The 17,589-nt window shown below is 43.6% G+C and overlaps 2 protein-coding genes across 7 annotated transcripts in view; both read left to right on the top strand.

The window, feature by feature from the left end:
• The window catches only part of SORBS3 (sorbin and SH3 domain containing 3), an 86,496-nt gene extending 81,902 nt beyond the window's left edge, over window positions 1-4,594 (top strand). For all 5 annotated transcript variants that reach the window (XM_070765385.1, XM_070765387.1, XM_070765384.1 and 2 more), the window contains one exon: window positions 1,740-4,594. In XM_070765385.1, the coding sequence (XP_070621486.1) occupies window positions 1,740-1,801 (62 nt within the window). In that variant the 3' untranslated portion in view covers window positions 1,802-4,594. The remainder of the gene's footprint in view (window positions 1-1,739) is intronic.
• Window positions 4,595-10,675: 6,081 nt separating this feature from the next.
• PDLIM2 (PDZ and LIM domain 2) overlaps window positions 10,676-17,589 on the top strand; it is a 79,162-nt gene continuing 72,248 nt past the window's right edge. The window contains exon 1 of one of the 2 annotated variants that reach the window (XM_070765388.1): window positions 10,676-10,886. The gene's annotated coding sequence lies outside the window, so the exon portion shown is untranslated. The remainder of the gene's footprint in view (window positions 10,887-17,589) is intronic. The other variant, XM_070765389.1, reaches the window with a different exon arrangement.

Here is a 17,589-nt window from a genome sequence, read left to right as displayed (position 1 = left end):
TCCCCCCAGATATCAGAGTTGCCCCCACCCTCCTTGACTTTCGTAAGCTCCTTAAAACCCACCTCTGTCGTCAGGCATGGGGGAACTGAGATACTCCCTTCCCCCTAGGCTTATAAAATGTATGCATGGTATGTCTGTATGTATGATTGGTTTCTTAAATTGGGTTTTTTTACATTACTTTTAATATTAGATTTGTTCATATTGTCTTTTTACTGTTGTTAGCCGCCCCGAGTCTACGGAGAGGGGCGGCATACAAATCTAATAAATAAATAAATAAATATATATATAAATATATAAATATATAAAGAAGAAGAAAACCCTTCACCGTAATAATTCTGAGTCCAAGGATTTTGAGGTCTACCCATCTCCTGGAGCTTCGAGTGAGGCGTCACTGCCTTATTTAAAAGAAAAAGTTGGAAGGGACCTTGGAGGTCTTCTAGTCCAACCCCCTCAAGGAGGATACCTTATACCTGTGATAGTGAACCTATGGCATGCGTGCCACAGGTAGCATGCAGAGCCATTTATTTTTTATTTTTTTTATTAATTGGATATGTATGCTGCCCCTCTCCGAGGACTCGGGGCAGCTCACAACATATATGAGAAAACATAATAGTGGGGCGGGCAATTCTGCATTCAGTTTTGGTCGCCATGATGTAAAAAGGATGTTGAGACTCTAGAAAAAGTGCAGAGAAGAGCAACAAAGATGATTAGGGGACTTGGAGGCTAAAACATATGAAGAACAGTTGCAGGAACTGTGCATGGCTAGTTTCATGAAAAGAAGGACCAGGGGAGACATGATAGCAGCCTTCCAATATCTCAGGGGCTGCCACAAAGAAGAGGGAGTCAACCTATTCCCCAAAGCACCTGAGGGTAGAACAAGAAGCAATGGGTGGAAACTAAACAAGGAGAGAAGCAACTTAGCACTAAGGAGAAATTTCCTGACAGTCAGAACAATTAATCAGTGGAACAGCTTGCCTCCAGAAGTTGTGAATGCCCCAACACTGGAAGTTTTTAAGATGATGTTGGATAACCATCTGTCTGAAGTAGTGTAGGGTTTCCTGCCTAAGCAGGGAGTTGGACTAGAAGACCTCCAAGGTCCCTTCCAACTCTGTTGTTGTTGTTATTATTATTAAGTTGCCGGGGCATTGCTACGCTGCTTTAAACGGCAAATGAGCCGGGGTGGCGCAGCAGGTAGAGTGCTGTACTGCAGGCCACTGAAGCTGACTTGTAGATCTGAAGGTCAGCGGTTCAAATCTCATCACCGGCTCAAGGTTGACTCAGCCTTCCATCCTTCCGAGGTGGGTAAAATGAGGACCCGGATTGTGGGGGCAATGAACGAACGAACAAACAAACAAACAAACAAATAAATAAATGGAAAGAGTGTCTAAAATGATTGAGAGGGTTTTCGGATCTAACTTACTGTTTCTCAAGCTTTCAAATGTGTGGACTTCAACTCCCAGAATTCCCCAGCTGGCTATTCTGGAAGCTGATACCCTGATTTAAATTAGCCATGGTGGTGCGGTGGTTAGAATGCAGTACTGCAGGCTACTTCAGTGGACTACTAGCTGCAGTTCGGCAGTTCGATTCTCACCGGCTCAAAGTCGACTCAGCCTTCCATCTTTCCGAGTTTGTTGTTGTTGTTATTGTTGTTGTTATTGAATCTTCCAAGAAAAAACCCCTCTGAACCTTGAATCTCTTTGCTCACGGGTCTCTTCTGCTTTTCCCCTCCTCTTCTTTAGGGGTCTCTAGAAGGACGCAGAAGTTTGGCACTTTCCCTGGGAATTACGTTGCTCCTGTGTGACCTGCAGCCTCCCCCATGGAGCTATCAATCAATCAATGGACATGAAGGAAGAGAGTGAAAGGCATGGTCTGAAAACTAACATGGCCCCCCCAAGATATGTCTTCTTTGCCAGCTACGGATCTGTATTCCTTGTTATCTTTCACACCTGCACCTTGGCTTCCTCGGAGAAGACGATTAAAAAACTCCTTTCCCCCCCCAATATTTATGAAGCATCCCCAATTCAAGCATTCCCACGACAAGAGGTGACAACTTGAACGGAGCGTAGTCGATTGGCCTCTTGTCTCTCTTAACCTGGAATTCGGAATTTTTGCCAGTTCTTGGATGCTGGAGATGAGCTTTTGAGCCTACGCTAAATCCTTCCCTCCAGAAAAATCTCATTTTTTTTCTTGAAAGCTCCCTTGTTGGAAGGCTTGGCTTAGAACCCAAAATCCCACACCACCGATGAGCTGGACAGGTTAACCTGAGTATACAACCTCGGTGTAGGGATCTCTGTGCCTTTCCACCAAGAGATTGCGCCCTTAACGTCTGCGATGAAGAATCTCAAGTCATCTACATCATGGTGCTTTTTTTCCAAAAGTCAACTGGACTTCCTTGGGGGTTTTTTTTCTCCCTTTGAAGACATTTCGCTTTCCCTCTTTGAAGCTTCTTCAGTTCTGACTGAACTTACTTAATGTAGGCAAGAGAAACAGGAGGGTCACCAGCGTCGACATATCTGTGCTTTGCCTCAACCTCTCTGAAAAGCTTCGTTGCTGAACTTTGACCTAGATAAACTCACCCGTGTAGAACTTTGATCTAACTCACTTCACCGCCGTCCTCTTTCGTGGTCAGCCCTGCAGGCAAGATGCACCTTCTGTAGTTTTGGGTTGTTGACACAAGCTAAGGGCAGTCGGCTGAAAAGGGAACGCAGAATACTTAGAGATGTTGATGTCTGGGCCACGGAGGGAGCTATCGTTCCCTTCTTGCTTGAAAAGTTCCGTCAAGATTGGAGGACAGGTACTCCTTGACGTAAAACTGCAAAATTACAAGCAAACAAAACTTCTTGTTGCTAAGAGAGTAAGGTTTTTTTTAAAAAATAAAGTTTTTTATTATTTTTCTCCACAATACATCCATGCATATACCTTAATTCTTAACAAAATACAGTTATGCATTTTTGTTTAATACTACATATCTTAATTTGCACCTTTTGCAAATTAATTCCCCGCCTGTTTCCCCCCTTATATCCAATCACTCCCCTTGCTCTATCTCCCTCTTTTCCATTTACCTCCTTTCTTCTTCTCTCTCACTTCCCTACTTCCAGTGAAGGGCTGCAATTTTTTTTTACTACCATTGTGGGCGTGCCTTATTTTGTGGGTGTGGCTTGCCGGCCATGTGACCAGGTAGGAGTGGCTTGACTATCATGTGACTGGGGTGGCTTAAAGGTCATGTGACTGGCTTAAAGGTGGCCAACTTGACGTCACTCAGGTCAAGGGTTTGGTTTCCTGGCCTCTCCTTCCCTCAAAGAGATACAATTTCTCTTATCTATTTACTATTACTGAACATCCAAATTATACTATTTAATTCTATGTATATATGCCATATGTGTACATACATATTACACCTAGGTACAGAAAAATATACATTATCTACTATATAAACTGTATGTGTATGTACACACACAAACACACAGCTTTTCTAACATTATACACATCCAACCTCATTTACTGTGATAGGAAAAACATACCCAGAGCCCATAAGGGGAAAAAAATAAAAATAAATTAAATTTTTCTACCGGTTCTGTGTACCTGACCATACCCGTAGGAGCCCATCACTTCCTACGTCCCTCCTCTCCCCTTCTTTCCTTCCTTCTCTACTTCCTTTCCTCCTTCTTAGCCATTCCCTGAATGTATCTATTCACAATACATCCGATAGTTAACAGACAGGTAACTCATGGCCCTAATCCAGTAATGGCGAACCTATGGTATGGGTGCCATAGGTAGCACGCGGAGCCATATCTGCTGGCACGCGAGCCGTTGCCCTAGCTCAGCTCCAACGTGGATGTGTGTGCCGGCCAGCTGATTTTTGGCTCACACAAAGGCTCTGGGAGGGCGTTTTTGGCTTCCAGAGAGCCTCCAGGAGGATGGGGGAGGTGTTTCACCCTCTCCTGGCTCCAGGAAAGCCTTTGCAACCTGGGGGAGGGTGGAACATGAGCCTTCTGGGCCCACCAGAATTTGGGAAGCAGGTCGTTTCCGGCCTCCAGAGGGCCTCCGAGGAGCGGGGGAAGCTGTTTTTGCTCTCCCCAGGCATTGAATTATGGGTGCGGGCACTCGCAATAGTGTACGCCCACGCTCTTTCGGCAGCCGAGGGAAAAAAACTTCTCCATCACTGCCCTAATCCTTTAATTATCGGTGCATCTCTTAAACCTATTTCCCTCCCACACCCAGTGTCCATATCTATGCTTAATTCTTATATTTTAGGGAACCTTTGCTCTGTTTTACGACCGTTCCTGCCACAGTTGTAAAGCGAATCGTTGCAGTGGGTAACACGGTCGTTCGGTGCAATCTGGGCTTCTCCATTGACCTTGCTCGCCACAAAAATGGAATTCACACGACCCCGCAAATCATCGTAAAATGTGAGTCAGTTTGCCAGGCGTCTGGATTTGGATCACGTGAACATGAGAATGTAACAATGGTCGTGTCAAAAACAGTCGGAAGTCACTTTTTTATTGTGGTTTTGAAGGGACTTTAAATGAACTTTTAACTACCTGTATTCACGATAAGCGATTAAAATATGGTTCCCTGTAATGCTCACATCATATTCTAAAGGGTATCTGCAGTTCCTTCTTCTGCGTTAAGGTCCATGTTGTTCCCAAAATAATCTCCAAAATCTTGTTCCTGTCTCCAGAAGTAAGGGACCAAAACATAGAAACATAGAAGACTGACGGCAGAAAAAGACCTCATGGTCCATCTAGTCTGCCCTTATACTATTTCCTGTATTTTATCTTACAATGGATATATGTTTATCCCAGGCATGTTTAAATTCAGTTCCTGTGGATTTACCAACCACGTCTGCTGGAAGTTTGTTCCAAGGATCTACTACTCTTTCAGTAAAATAATATTTTCTCACGTTGCTTTTGATCTTTCCCCCAACTAACTTCAGATTGTGAAAACCATGGGGGGTGGCATCTCCTCACATAGATAATTGTGGTCTCCATAGATGTTTTTTATTTTCGGTCTTCATCTCCCGACTCTTCCCAATCCAGCGATATCTTTCACCCATAGTGGCAGTAACCAAGAACCAGGAAACATCTAGAGTTAAATAGTTCTCTAAGCCCCTTTTGCTTTATTGAGAAAATTTGATTATATCCTGATCAGTGAACGGTTGCAAAATTTTTTACTACCGCACTGTGGGTGTGGCTTATTTTGTGGGAGTGGCTTACTGGCCACGTGACCAGGTGGGAGTGGCTTGACGATCATGTGACTGGGAGGAGGGTTAAAGATCATGTGACTGGCTTAAAGGTGGCCAACTTGACGTCACTCATGTCAAGGGTTAGGGTGCCTGGCCTCTCCTCGCCTCAACCCGGAGCCTTCATCACTAAACCAAACTTGATTGTGGATTACGGTAAAAGTGAAAGAGGATGAGTTCTTTTGCTAACTTTAAATGGAGACTATCTACGCTTTGATGTGTAGTAACCCCCATGATTGTGCTATGATTGTCTTAACACAGGGATCCCCAAACTTCAACTCCTCGAATTCTGAGAGTAAAAGTCCACAAGTCTTAAAGTTACTAAGTTTGTAGACCTCTGTGTTAACAGATATACCCAAGGGATAAAGTTTTATCAGGGTTCAATCTTTTGAATCAGATCTTGTATCTTTGCTTCTTTTAAATGGATTCTTGCATTCTTCCATGGGGGGGGGGGACTCGTTAAAAACCACATCTTTTTAAAAATATTAATTTATTTATTTATTGGATTTGTATGCCGCCCCTCTCCGCAGACTTGGGGCGGCTGACAACAATGATAAAAACAGCATGTAGAAATCCAATTAATAAAGCAACTAAAAACCCTTATAATAAAACCAAACATACACACAGACATACCATGCATAACTTATAATGGCCTAGGGGGAAGGAATATCTTAACTCCCCCATGCCTGGCGGCATAAATGAGTCTTGAGTAGTTTACGAAAGACAGGGAGGGTGGGGGCAGCTCTAATCTCTGGGGGGAGTTGGTTCCAGAGGGCCGGGGCTGCCACAGATAAGGCTCTTCCCCTGGGGCCCGCCAAACGACATTGTTTAGTCGACGGGACCCGGAGAAGGCCAACTCTGTGGGACCTTATCGGCCGCTGGGATTAATATGACATCCACTGGGATCCATTTTCCATTTGAATATTTCCAAACATTTTAATCCATTGAATTTTTAACTGAGCTCTTTCACCGTCTCATCATCTGACCCGTCCTCGTTGGAAGTTGGTTCCAGGTTAATTTCCAAACATATATAAACAAACTGTGCAAATGTTAAAGTCCATACACATTTGTTTTCCTACACTTTAAAGGCTGCAACGTGATCTATTTTCATCAGATAAAAATCAGTTTTGCAAAGGACACCATTAATGTCACTTCAAGGCCTGCATTTGCAATAGGACAATATGAGACAACAGCCGGTGCTAAAAAAAACCCTCGTTATTCTTAAGAGTGAACACCTACTCTCTTTTAAAAGGATTTTTAAAACAAATCCTTTTACCCTCTAAAAACTTGTTGACAATCCTATGTCTTAGGCTTAATGGATTTCAGAGTGTGGGAATCGAACAGCTGTAATGAGATTTACACCTTAATTTGTAACAGGTGAACATTTTAGCGTTGCAGTAACGAATTAAATTCAGTAGGAGAAAAAATACACCCTCTTGTCGTTTCTCTACTTCAATCTTTCAGGTAATTTCCTAAAGCTACATTGCTGAAAACGTACAAGGAAGCAAAGCCCATTAATAACCTGCAACAATACATTAGTCTTTAAGATCTAGCAACTCCAAATCTCAATCAAAAAACGCTCTGTCCTACACATTGGCAAAAAGAATCAGAACACCAAATATAAGCTGAATAAACAAGATCCTGCAGACAACCTTCACTCTGTTAAAGACCTTGGAATACTCATATCAAATGACCTAAGTTCCAAAGCCCACTGCAACAACATCGCCAAAAAGGCTTCAAGAGTTGTTATCCTAATCCTACATAGCTTCTGTTCCGGTAATCTCACATTACTAACCAAAGCATACAAAACGTTTGCCGGACCAATCCTCGAATACAGCTCATCTGTCTGGAACCCACACCGCATTTCGGACATAAACAGTCTAGAAAATGTCCAGAGATACTTTACGAGAAGAGCTCTCCATTCCTCCACTCGCAACAGAGTACCTTACGCACCTAGACTTACAATCCTAGGTTTAGAAAGCTTAGAACTATGTCGTCTTAAACATCACCTAAGCATAGCCCATAAAATCATCTGCTACAATGTTCTTCCTCCTGTCAACGACTACTTTAGCTTCAACCACAACAATTTAAGTGCAAGGCTCCATCAGATGAACTCCCCCACTCTTAAGAGTAAATATTCCCTTTGCACATATGCCATTCCCAACTCTAGGGGGCAGTGCTCATCTCTGTTTCTAAGCCAAAGAGCCAGCACTGTCCGAAGATGTCTTTGTGGTGATGTAAACAGCATGAGCAAACGTCAAACGTGCGCAGAGCGCTGTTACCTTCTCACCAAAGTGGTCCCTAATTTATCTACTTGCAATTTTAATATGTGTGTTCGAACTGCAGAAGCTGGGCCAAGTAACGGGAGCTCACTCCACTACGCAGCGCTAGGGATTCGAACTGCTGAACTGTCGATCTTTCGCTCAACAAGTTCAGCATCTTAGCCGCTGAGCCACCGCCTCCCACTCTTAAAGAACCATAATTCCCGTGGGGTTGCTTAAAAGTCTTCCAAAACTTCTCTCACCCTGCTGGTTCTGCAGAAAAGGGCATTTTCGTCATAGCCTAAAAAGGTTGCCGTACTTTTAAAAAAAGAGAGAGTTCTACACAACATGATAAAACTGTGGTCAGCTACTTTGTGGTGCAGTATGGTTAGCTTATGGTTGAGCCTATTGCAAACTACAAGTTCAATAAACCACAGAAGTCGGAAAATTCTGGTTTATTTAGAAACGGGTTACTCGTGATATGTCAGCACAGCTAAAGGCTTATTCAGTTACATGAAGCCCGAATGAGTATTATGTTGGATTTACAGAAACCTGCCGGACGTTATAAATACAGTGCTTTGTTTATACATTGTGGTTTGTGTAAACCGCAGGTGGTAATCACTTTTAAGTTGAATGTCATGGCCATCCTAAGCCACGGCTATGAATCCCAGCAACCGATAAGGTCCCACAGAGTTGGCCTTCTCCAGGTCCCGTCGACTAAACAATGTCGTTTGGCGGGCCCCAGGGGAAGAGCCTTCTCTGTGGTGGCCCCGGCCCTCTGGAATCAACTCCCCCCGGAGATTAGAACTGCTCCCACCCTCCTTGTCTTTTGTAAACTACTCAAGACCCACCTATACCGCCAGGCATGGGGGATTTGAGACATCTTTCCCCCAGGCTCCTTATAATTTACCGTATTTTCCGGCGTATAAGACGACTTTTTAACCCCTGAAAATCTTTTCCAAAGTGGGGGGTCGTCTTATACGCCGGATACTGATTCCGGATAGCTGGCGAGGCGCTGGCTAGAGGGCTGGACACCGCCGCTTTGCCGCCGCTCCCGCCGCCGGCTTTGCTGGGGTTGAGCGCCACGCCCGGCGGCAGGAACTGCGGGGGGTAGCCGGCGTAACGAGCCCTTGCCGCAGCTATCCGCCGCTTCTTTCTTCTCCGCCTCGCCTCCGCTACTCCCGCCGCCGCCTTTGCCTCTTGCCCGGCGGGGAGAGCAAAGGTGGCGGCGGGAGTAGCGGAGGCGAGGCGGAGAAAAAAGAAGCGGCGGATAGCTGCGGCAAGGGCTCGTTAGCTGGAGCGTACGCCGGCTACCCCCCGCAGTTCCTGCCGCGTTGCGCTTTCCTTTCTCTTGAGCTCGGCCCGACGGCGCGTGCTTCACCCGTTGAGCCTGCTGGTGATTGATCTCGCTTGTGAAAGCGCCTTTTCCTGGTGCAACATCTGAACCGAAGTCGAAAGGGTAAGACAGCGAGGGGATCTTTTTTTTTAAGGCTGGGCTGTACGGACCCGGGATTTAGTAGTTTTCCACCGACTCTGTACCCAAAGCTCCGCCTTGTACCACACAGAGCTGCAAAACACGTGCTATTCATTTATTTCATTCATTCATTTATTTATTTGTCAAAACGTGTACAAAAATGTGTATTCAGGTACCAACTTTTCCCTGCTCCCTAGAAGAAACCCGCTGCAACTTATTCACTAGTTTTCATTCATGGATGAGTCGAAAGTGAGCCTAAAGTTTACAATTAGGGAATGCAAACAAAAGAACTACTCATTAGAAAATTGCACCTGCAGGATTTCTATTTATTAAACTTCTTGTAAACAAACAACATCTGATCAGTAGATTTAAAGACCGCTACTTTTAAATTATGCTTAGTGCTGGTTCTCATTTGTGCAAGAAATAAAAGCAGGAGAGTGTAAACTTTGATAGGGGTGGGGTTACACAAAAGCCTATTTGGCTAATTTGTGGCACAATTTATTTATTTATTAGATTTATTTATTTATTAGATTTGTATGCCACCCCTTTCTGAAGACTGAGCAGCTCACAAGAGTGTTGTCTGAATTCACTCAATGTATGGGAAAATCAGTGCAATTAGTTAGTCATCAGTGTGGCTATGTGGAAAGAGAAAGAGAAAGCTGGCACCAGGCTGCGTAGTCTTATACGGCGAGTATATCTCAAATTCTATAATTTAACTGGAAAAGTTAGGGGGTCGTCTTATACACCCAGTCGTCTTATACGCCGGAAAATACGGTATGTTTGGTATGTATGTGTTGTTTGGTTTTAATATGATAGGGTTTTAGTTATTTCTTTTAATATTAGATTTGTGCTACTATAATATTGTTTTTATCATTGTTGTGAGCCGCCCCGAGTCTTCGGAGAGGGGCGGCATACAAATCTAATATATTATTATTATTATTATTATTATTATTATTATTATTATTATTATTATTATTATTATTATTATTATATGATTCATTGAGCAACTGTGGCAAGAAAACTTGTAAAACGGAGCCGAACTCACTCACAACATCTCATTTAAACAACATAAATTGTTCAATGTCAATGTAACTGGAGGACTGCCTATATTAGGATAAATAAGAAACCTGGTTAAAGTCTTTTGAGGACTTACACTGCAACAAACCTGCATCCTTCCAGCAACGTCTTGTCACCTTGGCAACTAACCTAGTTCAACTCTTTTGGGGTCTTAAGTTGCAATAAATCTGCATCCTTCCAACAACGTCTTGCCACCTTGGCAACTGACCTTAGGTAAACTCTTTTGAGGACTTACACTACAATAAATCTGTATCCTTCCAACAATGTCTTGCCCCTTTGGCAACTAACTGTGCCCGCGCACGATTTTGCTACCTGCCCAGGTGTAGTAGCGTAATTGCACTGGAGTATGCTAGCACGGGGGCGAGCACACGTCACCGTTCCACCTTAGCAGCCCCCCTCTGCATGTATATAAATATTATTATATCTCTGTATACCACCAATATGTACTTGACAAAACTAATAAATAAAATAAATAAATTTCCCCAGCGGTTCCTTCCTCATTCTCGGCGGAGGTTGGAACCGCTTGGAGCCTGCAGGGGCGCGGCTCAGCGTGCAGGGGGCGCTCGAGCGCCGCCTGGCTGTCCCAAGCTGAACCTATAAGAACCCTACGAGGGAACCGCCGGCCCCTTAGGAGGAGGTGGAGGAGAGGAGGAGGAGGAGGAGTGGGGTGGCTAAGACTATAGGTTTAAGGACTAGCGCTGCGCTGGGCTAGAAGCAGCCGAGCAGCTCTGTCCCTCCGCGTTGTCGGCGGCATCTCCGCGAGACACCTCCTCCTCTCCTCCAGCGAGTAACTTCGTAGTAAGTCCAGAGGCAGCTTCAGAATTTCGGCGGAGTAAGTGCCCCTCTCGCTGTCTTTGCCGGGAAGGGTTGGACGGAACCTGCAGGGAGGGCTAGGGCTCCGTCTGGGTCCGGAGCGGCTTTTTTTTTTTTTTTTTACTCCTTCGGGACTAACCCCGAGTAAGGTGCGGACCGCTTGATAGGGTTGCGTTGCCAACTTTGAGAGACTTTCTCCTTTTTCTTATTCCGACCCCGCTGGGGTCTGCTGCCCCCCGCGTTTGTTTGTTTGTTTAGCCCGATAGGAAAGAGTAACGGCGACGTAAAGGGTGAGTAGTTCCAGAATGAAGGAAACTCGGGCTCTGCGCTCTCTCCTCCGCGAGTTAACACTTGGTCGTCGGAACGCAGAGTTCCCACGCGGGGATGGGAAGGAAGTTTTGAACTTGGAGGAAAAACTTCGCTTTCCCCTCTTGCTTTCAGGAGCACCTGGCTGAAGCAAGTTGTATTTTTTGCACCTGGGCTCTTGATGCTCTGGTTTTAATCGCCAGGGTTTTTGGGGGGTGGGTGGGGGGTGGATTGCCCGTCAATCTTCTCCGAGTCCTTGGAGAGGGGCGGCATACCAATCTAATAAATAATAATAATAATAATAATAATAATAATAATAATAATAATAATAATAATAATAATAAATTAATAACAACAACAACAACAACAATCATTGTTGTTGTTGTTATGTTGTTGTTGTTATTATTATTATTATTATTATTATTATTATTATTATTATTATTATTATTATTATTATTATTATTATCTTGTTTCTTGACCACTTCTAGGCTTCGCGTTTTACCGGAGAGGTTTTTTTCTTCTTCTTTTAATAGAGCAGGTTGGCTATCAAATCGTTTAGAGCTAAATACTGCTCAAAAAAATAAAGGGAACACTCAAAGATCCCATCCTAGATCTGAATGAATGAAATATTCTCGTTGAATTCTTTATTCTGTACAAAGTTGAATGTGAAATTGATTGTCAATCAATGTTGCTTCCTAGATGAACAGTTTGATTTCACAGAAGTTTGATTTACTTGGAGTTCTATTGTGTTGTTTAAGTGTTCCCTTTATTTTGGGGGGCAATATAAGGTGACAGATTTGAAAGGCACTTTGTGGGTCATCTAGTCCAACTTATGGCTGAACTGTGAGTGATTGGTTTTGTATCCGTCTCTGATTGGACAGTTTGTCAAGGGTTTATTAATGGCTGGGGATTTTTTTTTATTGTTTTCACTATTTATATTTGACTTTTTAACACTGTACTGTATTCTTTATTGCTGTAAGGCACCCGGAGTAATATGGGATTGGGCAGCATAGAAGTAAAAAAAAATTAACTAACTAAACTAACTCACTAACCAACTCACTCACTCACTCACTAACTCCCCACCCAAGCAGGAGATTCTACACCATTTCTGACTCTTTCTTGAAAGCTTCCAATGGTGTAGCTCCCACAACCTCTGAAGGCAACTTCTGTTCCATTGAATTGATGATGGTTCTCCTTATTTCCAGGTTGAATCTCTCCTTGGTCAGTTTCCATCCATTATTCTTTGTCTGGCCTTCGGGTGCTTTGGAAAATGGATTGACACCCCCCTCCCCTCTCTCTGTAGCAAATATTGGAAGACTGCTATCCGATCTCCCCTGGTCCTTCTCTTCACTAGATTAGCCATACTGCCCGGTTCCCGTAATTGTTCATCGTATGTTTTAGCCTCCAGTCCCCTCGTCATCCTGGTTGCTCTTCACTATACTTTTTCTTTTGATGGTGAAGACGTGGTACAAAGTTACCCCTGAGGCTTTCTCACCCAGGAAGGGTTAGTCTCAATGACTAGTCCTCAACTTACAACAATTCATTTATTGTTCCACCAGTCTTTAAAGTTGGCCAAGGTTGGAGATCCCTGTTTTAGGGAAACGGCTGCAAAATCTGTTTGTAAATGGCTAGGCAAACAATGATGTACTTGAAATTGAAAACAAATGGCAATTGATACTGATTTGGGGGTGGGAGGAAGATGGGGAAGTTTGCCTAGGTTCATGTTATTCTTTTCCTCCCATCATTTTGTACACCTTTCTGATATTTTTTTTTAATTTGTTTGTTTGTTTTGTCAAGTACATAATGGGGGTATGTAAAGATATAATAATATTCATATACATAATACTAGTAAAAAAAAATTAAAATAAACATTAGGACAGGGGACAGAAGGCACGCTGGTGGACTTATGCACGCCCCTTACTGACCTCTTAGGAATCGGGAGAGGTCAACAGTGGAGAGTCTAAGGGTAAAGTTTTGGGGGTTAGGAGGTGATACTACAGATTCAGGTAGTGAGTTCCATGCAGCAACTACTCGGTTACTAAAGTTGTGTTTCCTGCAGTCAAGTTGGGAACGGTTTACTTTGCGTTTGTATCTGTTGTGTGATTGTGTGTTGTTGTGGTTGAAGATGAAGTAGTCACTGACAGGAAGAATGTTGTAGCAGATGATTTTATGGGCTGTGCTTAGGTCGTGTTTAAGGCGACGTAGTTCTAAGTTTTCTAAACCTGGGATTGTAAGTCTAGTTCTGTAGGGAATTCTGTTGCGGGTGGAGGAGTGGAGGGCTCTTCTAGTAAAGTATCTCTGGACATTTTCTAGAGCGTTCATGTCCGAAATGTGGTGTGGTTTCCAGACATATGAGGCCCTCTGCAGGCTGGAAACGGCCTATTTCCCAACTTCTGATGGGCCCAATAGGCTCATGTTTCACCCTCCCCAGGCTCCAAAGGCTTCCCCATCTCTCTGGAGGCTCTCTGGAAGCCCAAAACGCCCTCCCAGAGCCTCTGTGCAAGCCAAAAATCAGCTGGCCGGCACACACATGCATGTTGGAGCTGAGCTAGGGCAACAGCTCATGTGCTAGCAGATATGGTTCCGCGTGCCGCCTGTGGCACCCATGCCATAGCTTCGCCATCACTGGGCTAGACCATAAGACGTGGCCATTTTAGGCTGCAGATGACTCTGGAAATCTAAGGAAGATAGGCTTCCTCTGGCTTTGGAGTTTTCGTTGTGCCTCGATTTCCTTTGGAGTATATGCAGAGTGTACCCGCCCACACTCAACCCCCTCGGGCCTAATGATAATGTAACAAGAGCCTGCTTGACCAAACAGAAACCAACTTTGGAAATAAGTACAGGTTCTTGCGGAAGACAACAGGCTATTAAGGAAAGTTCCCAAGTCCGGTTACCTTTAATTTCCAGACTGGCCCCGCTCAATGTTTGACCAGAATAGGCTGATCTTTAATGCTGACAGGTAATGACAGGAGTCTGGAGTTTGCCAGGATGGGCATCAAGGCAAGGGGGCGGTAGCCGGGATGCCGTTGGGAAGGATGGCACTTGGGGTGCCGTCAGGCAGTGAAGGGCTGCAAAATTATTTACTATCACACTGTGGGCGTGGTTTATTTTGTGGGTGCTGCTTGCTGACCATGTGACCAGGTGGGAGTGGCTTGATGATCATGTGACTGGGGGTAGCTTAAAGGTCATGTGACTGGTTTAAAGGTAGACAACTTGACTTCACTCACGTCAAGGGTTTGGATTAGGGTTAGGGTGCCTGGCTAGATTGACAGCAGAAAAAGACCTCATGGTCCATCTAGTCTGCCCTTATACTATTTCCTGTATTTTATCTTAGGATGGATATATGTTTATCCCAGGCATGTTTACATTCAGTTCCTGTGGATTTACCAACCACATCTGCTGGGAGTTTGCCCCAAGCATCTACTACTCTTTCAGTCAAATAATATTTTCTCACGTTGCTTCTGATCTTTCCCCCAACTAACCTCAGATTGTGTCCCCTTGTTCTTGTGTTCACTTTCCTATTAAAAACACTTCCCTCCTGAACCTTATTTAACCATTTAACATATTTAAATGCTTCGATCATGTCCCCCCTTTCCCTTCTGTCCTCCAGACTATACAGATTGAGTTCATGAAGTCTTTCCTGATAAGTTTTATGCTTAAGACCTTCCACCATTTTTGTAGCCCGTCTTTGGACCTGCTCAATTTTATCAATATCTTTTTGTAGGTAGATACAATCTCCCTATCTATTTACTATTAACAAACATCCAAAATGTACTATTTAATTCTATGTAGATATGCCATGTTTGTACGTACATATTACACACAGGCACACAAAAATGTACATTATCTACTATATAAACTATATGGGTATGTACACACACACAAGCACATCTCTTCTAAAATTATACACATTCAACCTCATTTACGGCGATAGGAAAAACATACCCAGAACCCAGAAGGTGGGTTTGCTGCATGAATCTCAGCAACCAGTTAGGTCCCACAGAGTGGATCTTCTCCAGGTCCCGTCAAACAAACAATGTTGCTTGGCGGGACCCAGGGGAAGAGCCTTCTCTGTGGTGGCTCCGGCCCTCTGGAACCAACTCCTCCCAGAGATTAGAATCGCCCCCCCCCTCCTTGCCTTTCGTAAGCTACTTAAAACCCACCTCTGCCGTCAGGCCTGGGGGAATTGAGATCCTCTTTCCCCCTAGGCCTTTACAAGTTATGTATGGTATGTATGTATGTATGTTTGGTTTTTATATTAATGGGTTTTTAATCGTGTTTAGTATTGAATTACGTACTATTGTACACTGTTTTATTGTTGCTGTTAGCCGCCACGAGTCTCCGGAGAGGGGCGGCATACAAATCTAAGTAAGTAAGTAAGTAAGTAAGTAAGTAAGGAAGGAAGGAAGGAAGGAAGGAAGGAAGGAAGGAAGGAAGGAAGGAAGGAAGGAAGGAAGGAAGGAAGGAAGGAAAGAAGGAAAGAAATTAAAAATATTTTCTACTGGTTCTGCGTACCTGACTGTACCTGTAGGAGCCGATCACTGCCGCCAGGTCTCTTTGAGGGCGATTCTTCATCCTCACACACCCAGTTTCTGGCAGCCCTCGGAGCTTGCCAGCTTTTTCCAGCCAGAAAAATATGAGGTAGCTTTGCTTGCGTGCTTCAGAGTTCAGGGCTGGTTAAAGATAAGGGTGTAAACTTTCCTTGGCAATTGGTTTACAAAACAAACTCAGCCCGGCTGATGTTTCTACGAAGCTCCCATTTGTGGACACACAAGTTCTTATTATTATTATTGTATTTTCCTTGTTGCTTTGCTGTTTAGGTCCCGAGGAGTTTGCCTCTAAGGTTCCACTTAGCAAGGATGGAACTCAGCTTTGAAAAATGTTGATTATCACCAGGGACAAATGGTTGCAGAAGCTGATGGGGTTGGCAGAAATGGTTAAATTGAACTATTTTGGCTAAAGGAAACTAAAGCTTCTGAACTTTGTGCTTGAGTTAGGAAAAAAACATGAAACGTTGATTTTTGGCTTTCACCATTTAGATCTGTAGGAAGTTAGCACCCACCTCTCTCCTAGAAGAATGAAATATTCTAGGAAATATTAAAAAGGAAGAATATTCCATGTTTTTTTAAAGGCAGGAAGCAGGCTAACTCTTAATAGCCTCCAGCAGCCTCAATAGCCCACAGCAACAAAGATATAGATAGCTCTATTCATAAGCAAATACCCTCACCTAAGATCCAACAAAGGTAGGATTAGCCCACTACCCATCTAGCAACAGAATTTACCCCATGGTGCCTGGGGAGATTGCATCACCCAGCAAAGCTCAACCAAGCCTGGCACTCAGAGGGTATAAATTTCTTTATATATGCTCTTTTTAACTCAGGGCCCGAAAAAAATAATAATGTGGTCCTGTCCACCATTAAACCGTCTCCATGTTTCCAGTGTCTTTGCTTCCACTTGATAGATGAATAGATGCTTATAGAAATGGCTAGTTTACATTATAAGGGGAATGCAACAAGTTGTGGTTTGAGGTTAATGCTTAATTTTACTGCAGCAGAGGGCGTTGGAAATCAACGTTTCCCTCCCCCCCAGCCCTCCCTCGCTTCTCTTTCCTCCCACTGTTTTCCTATTTATTTTTCTATTTTGTATCTTATCTTATAACCTGATAACATGTTTAAAACTGGGACTAGCTCCAGGTAACCCTATCAGGGAGGTGGGAGTCATTTCCGCCATAAAATAATTTTATGAAGCAAAGAGGGGACATTTCTAGAACTGGATTCAGTTGGAAGATACCACATGGATAAAGCCTAAAATATTTTATTTATTTGTTTGTTTTGTCAAGTACGTATTGGTGGTATACAAAGATATAATAATATTTATATACAGTACATGATACTAGTAAAAAGAGAAACATTAGGACGGGATGGAAGGCACGCTGGTGCACTTATGCACGCCCCTTACTGACCTCTTAGGAATCGGGTGAGGTCAACAGTGGATAGTCTAAGGGTAAAGTTTTGGGGGTTAGGTGAAGATACTACAGAGTCAGGCAGTGAGTTCCTTGCATCAACTACTCAGTTGCTAAAGTCGTATTTCCTGCAGTTGAGTTTAGAGTGGTTTACTTTAAGTTTGTATCTGTTATGTGCTCGTGTGTTGTTATGGTTAAAGCTGAAGTAGTCGTTGACAGGAAGGATGTTGTAGCAGATGATTTTGTGGGCTATGCTTAGGTCGTGTTTAAGGCGACGTAGTTCTAAGAGTGGAACAAAACCAACCCTGCCACCATTTTATTCAACAGTACTTAACTTTCATCACACCTTTCCTTAATCCCCAGGGTTCAGGTTCCTATGTTGGTTTGACTTGGGGATGCACTGTGTGAATTTAACTTATGGTGGCTTATTCAATAACTCATAATTAAGCAAACC

Source organism: Erythrolamprus reginae, chromosome 12 (genome assembly GCF_031021105.1).
Source record: "Erythrolamprus reginae isolate rEryReg1 chromosome 12, rEryReg1.hap1, whole genome shotgun sequence".
NCBI classification, from domain to species: domain Eukaryota; kingdom Metazoa; phylum Chordata; class Lepidosauria; order Squamata; family Dipsadidae; genus Erythrolamprus; species Erythrolamprus reginae.
Note: the sequence above shows the minus strand (reverse complement) of the source record. Positions and strands in the feature narration are given on the sequence as shown.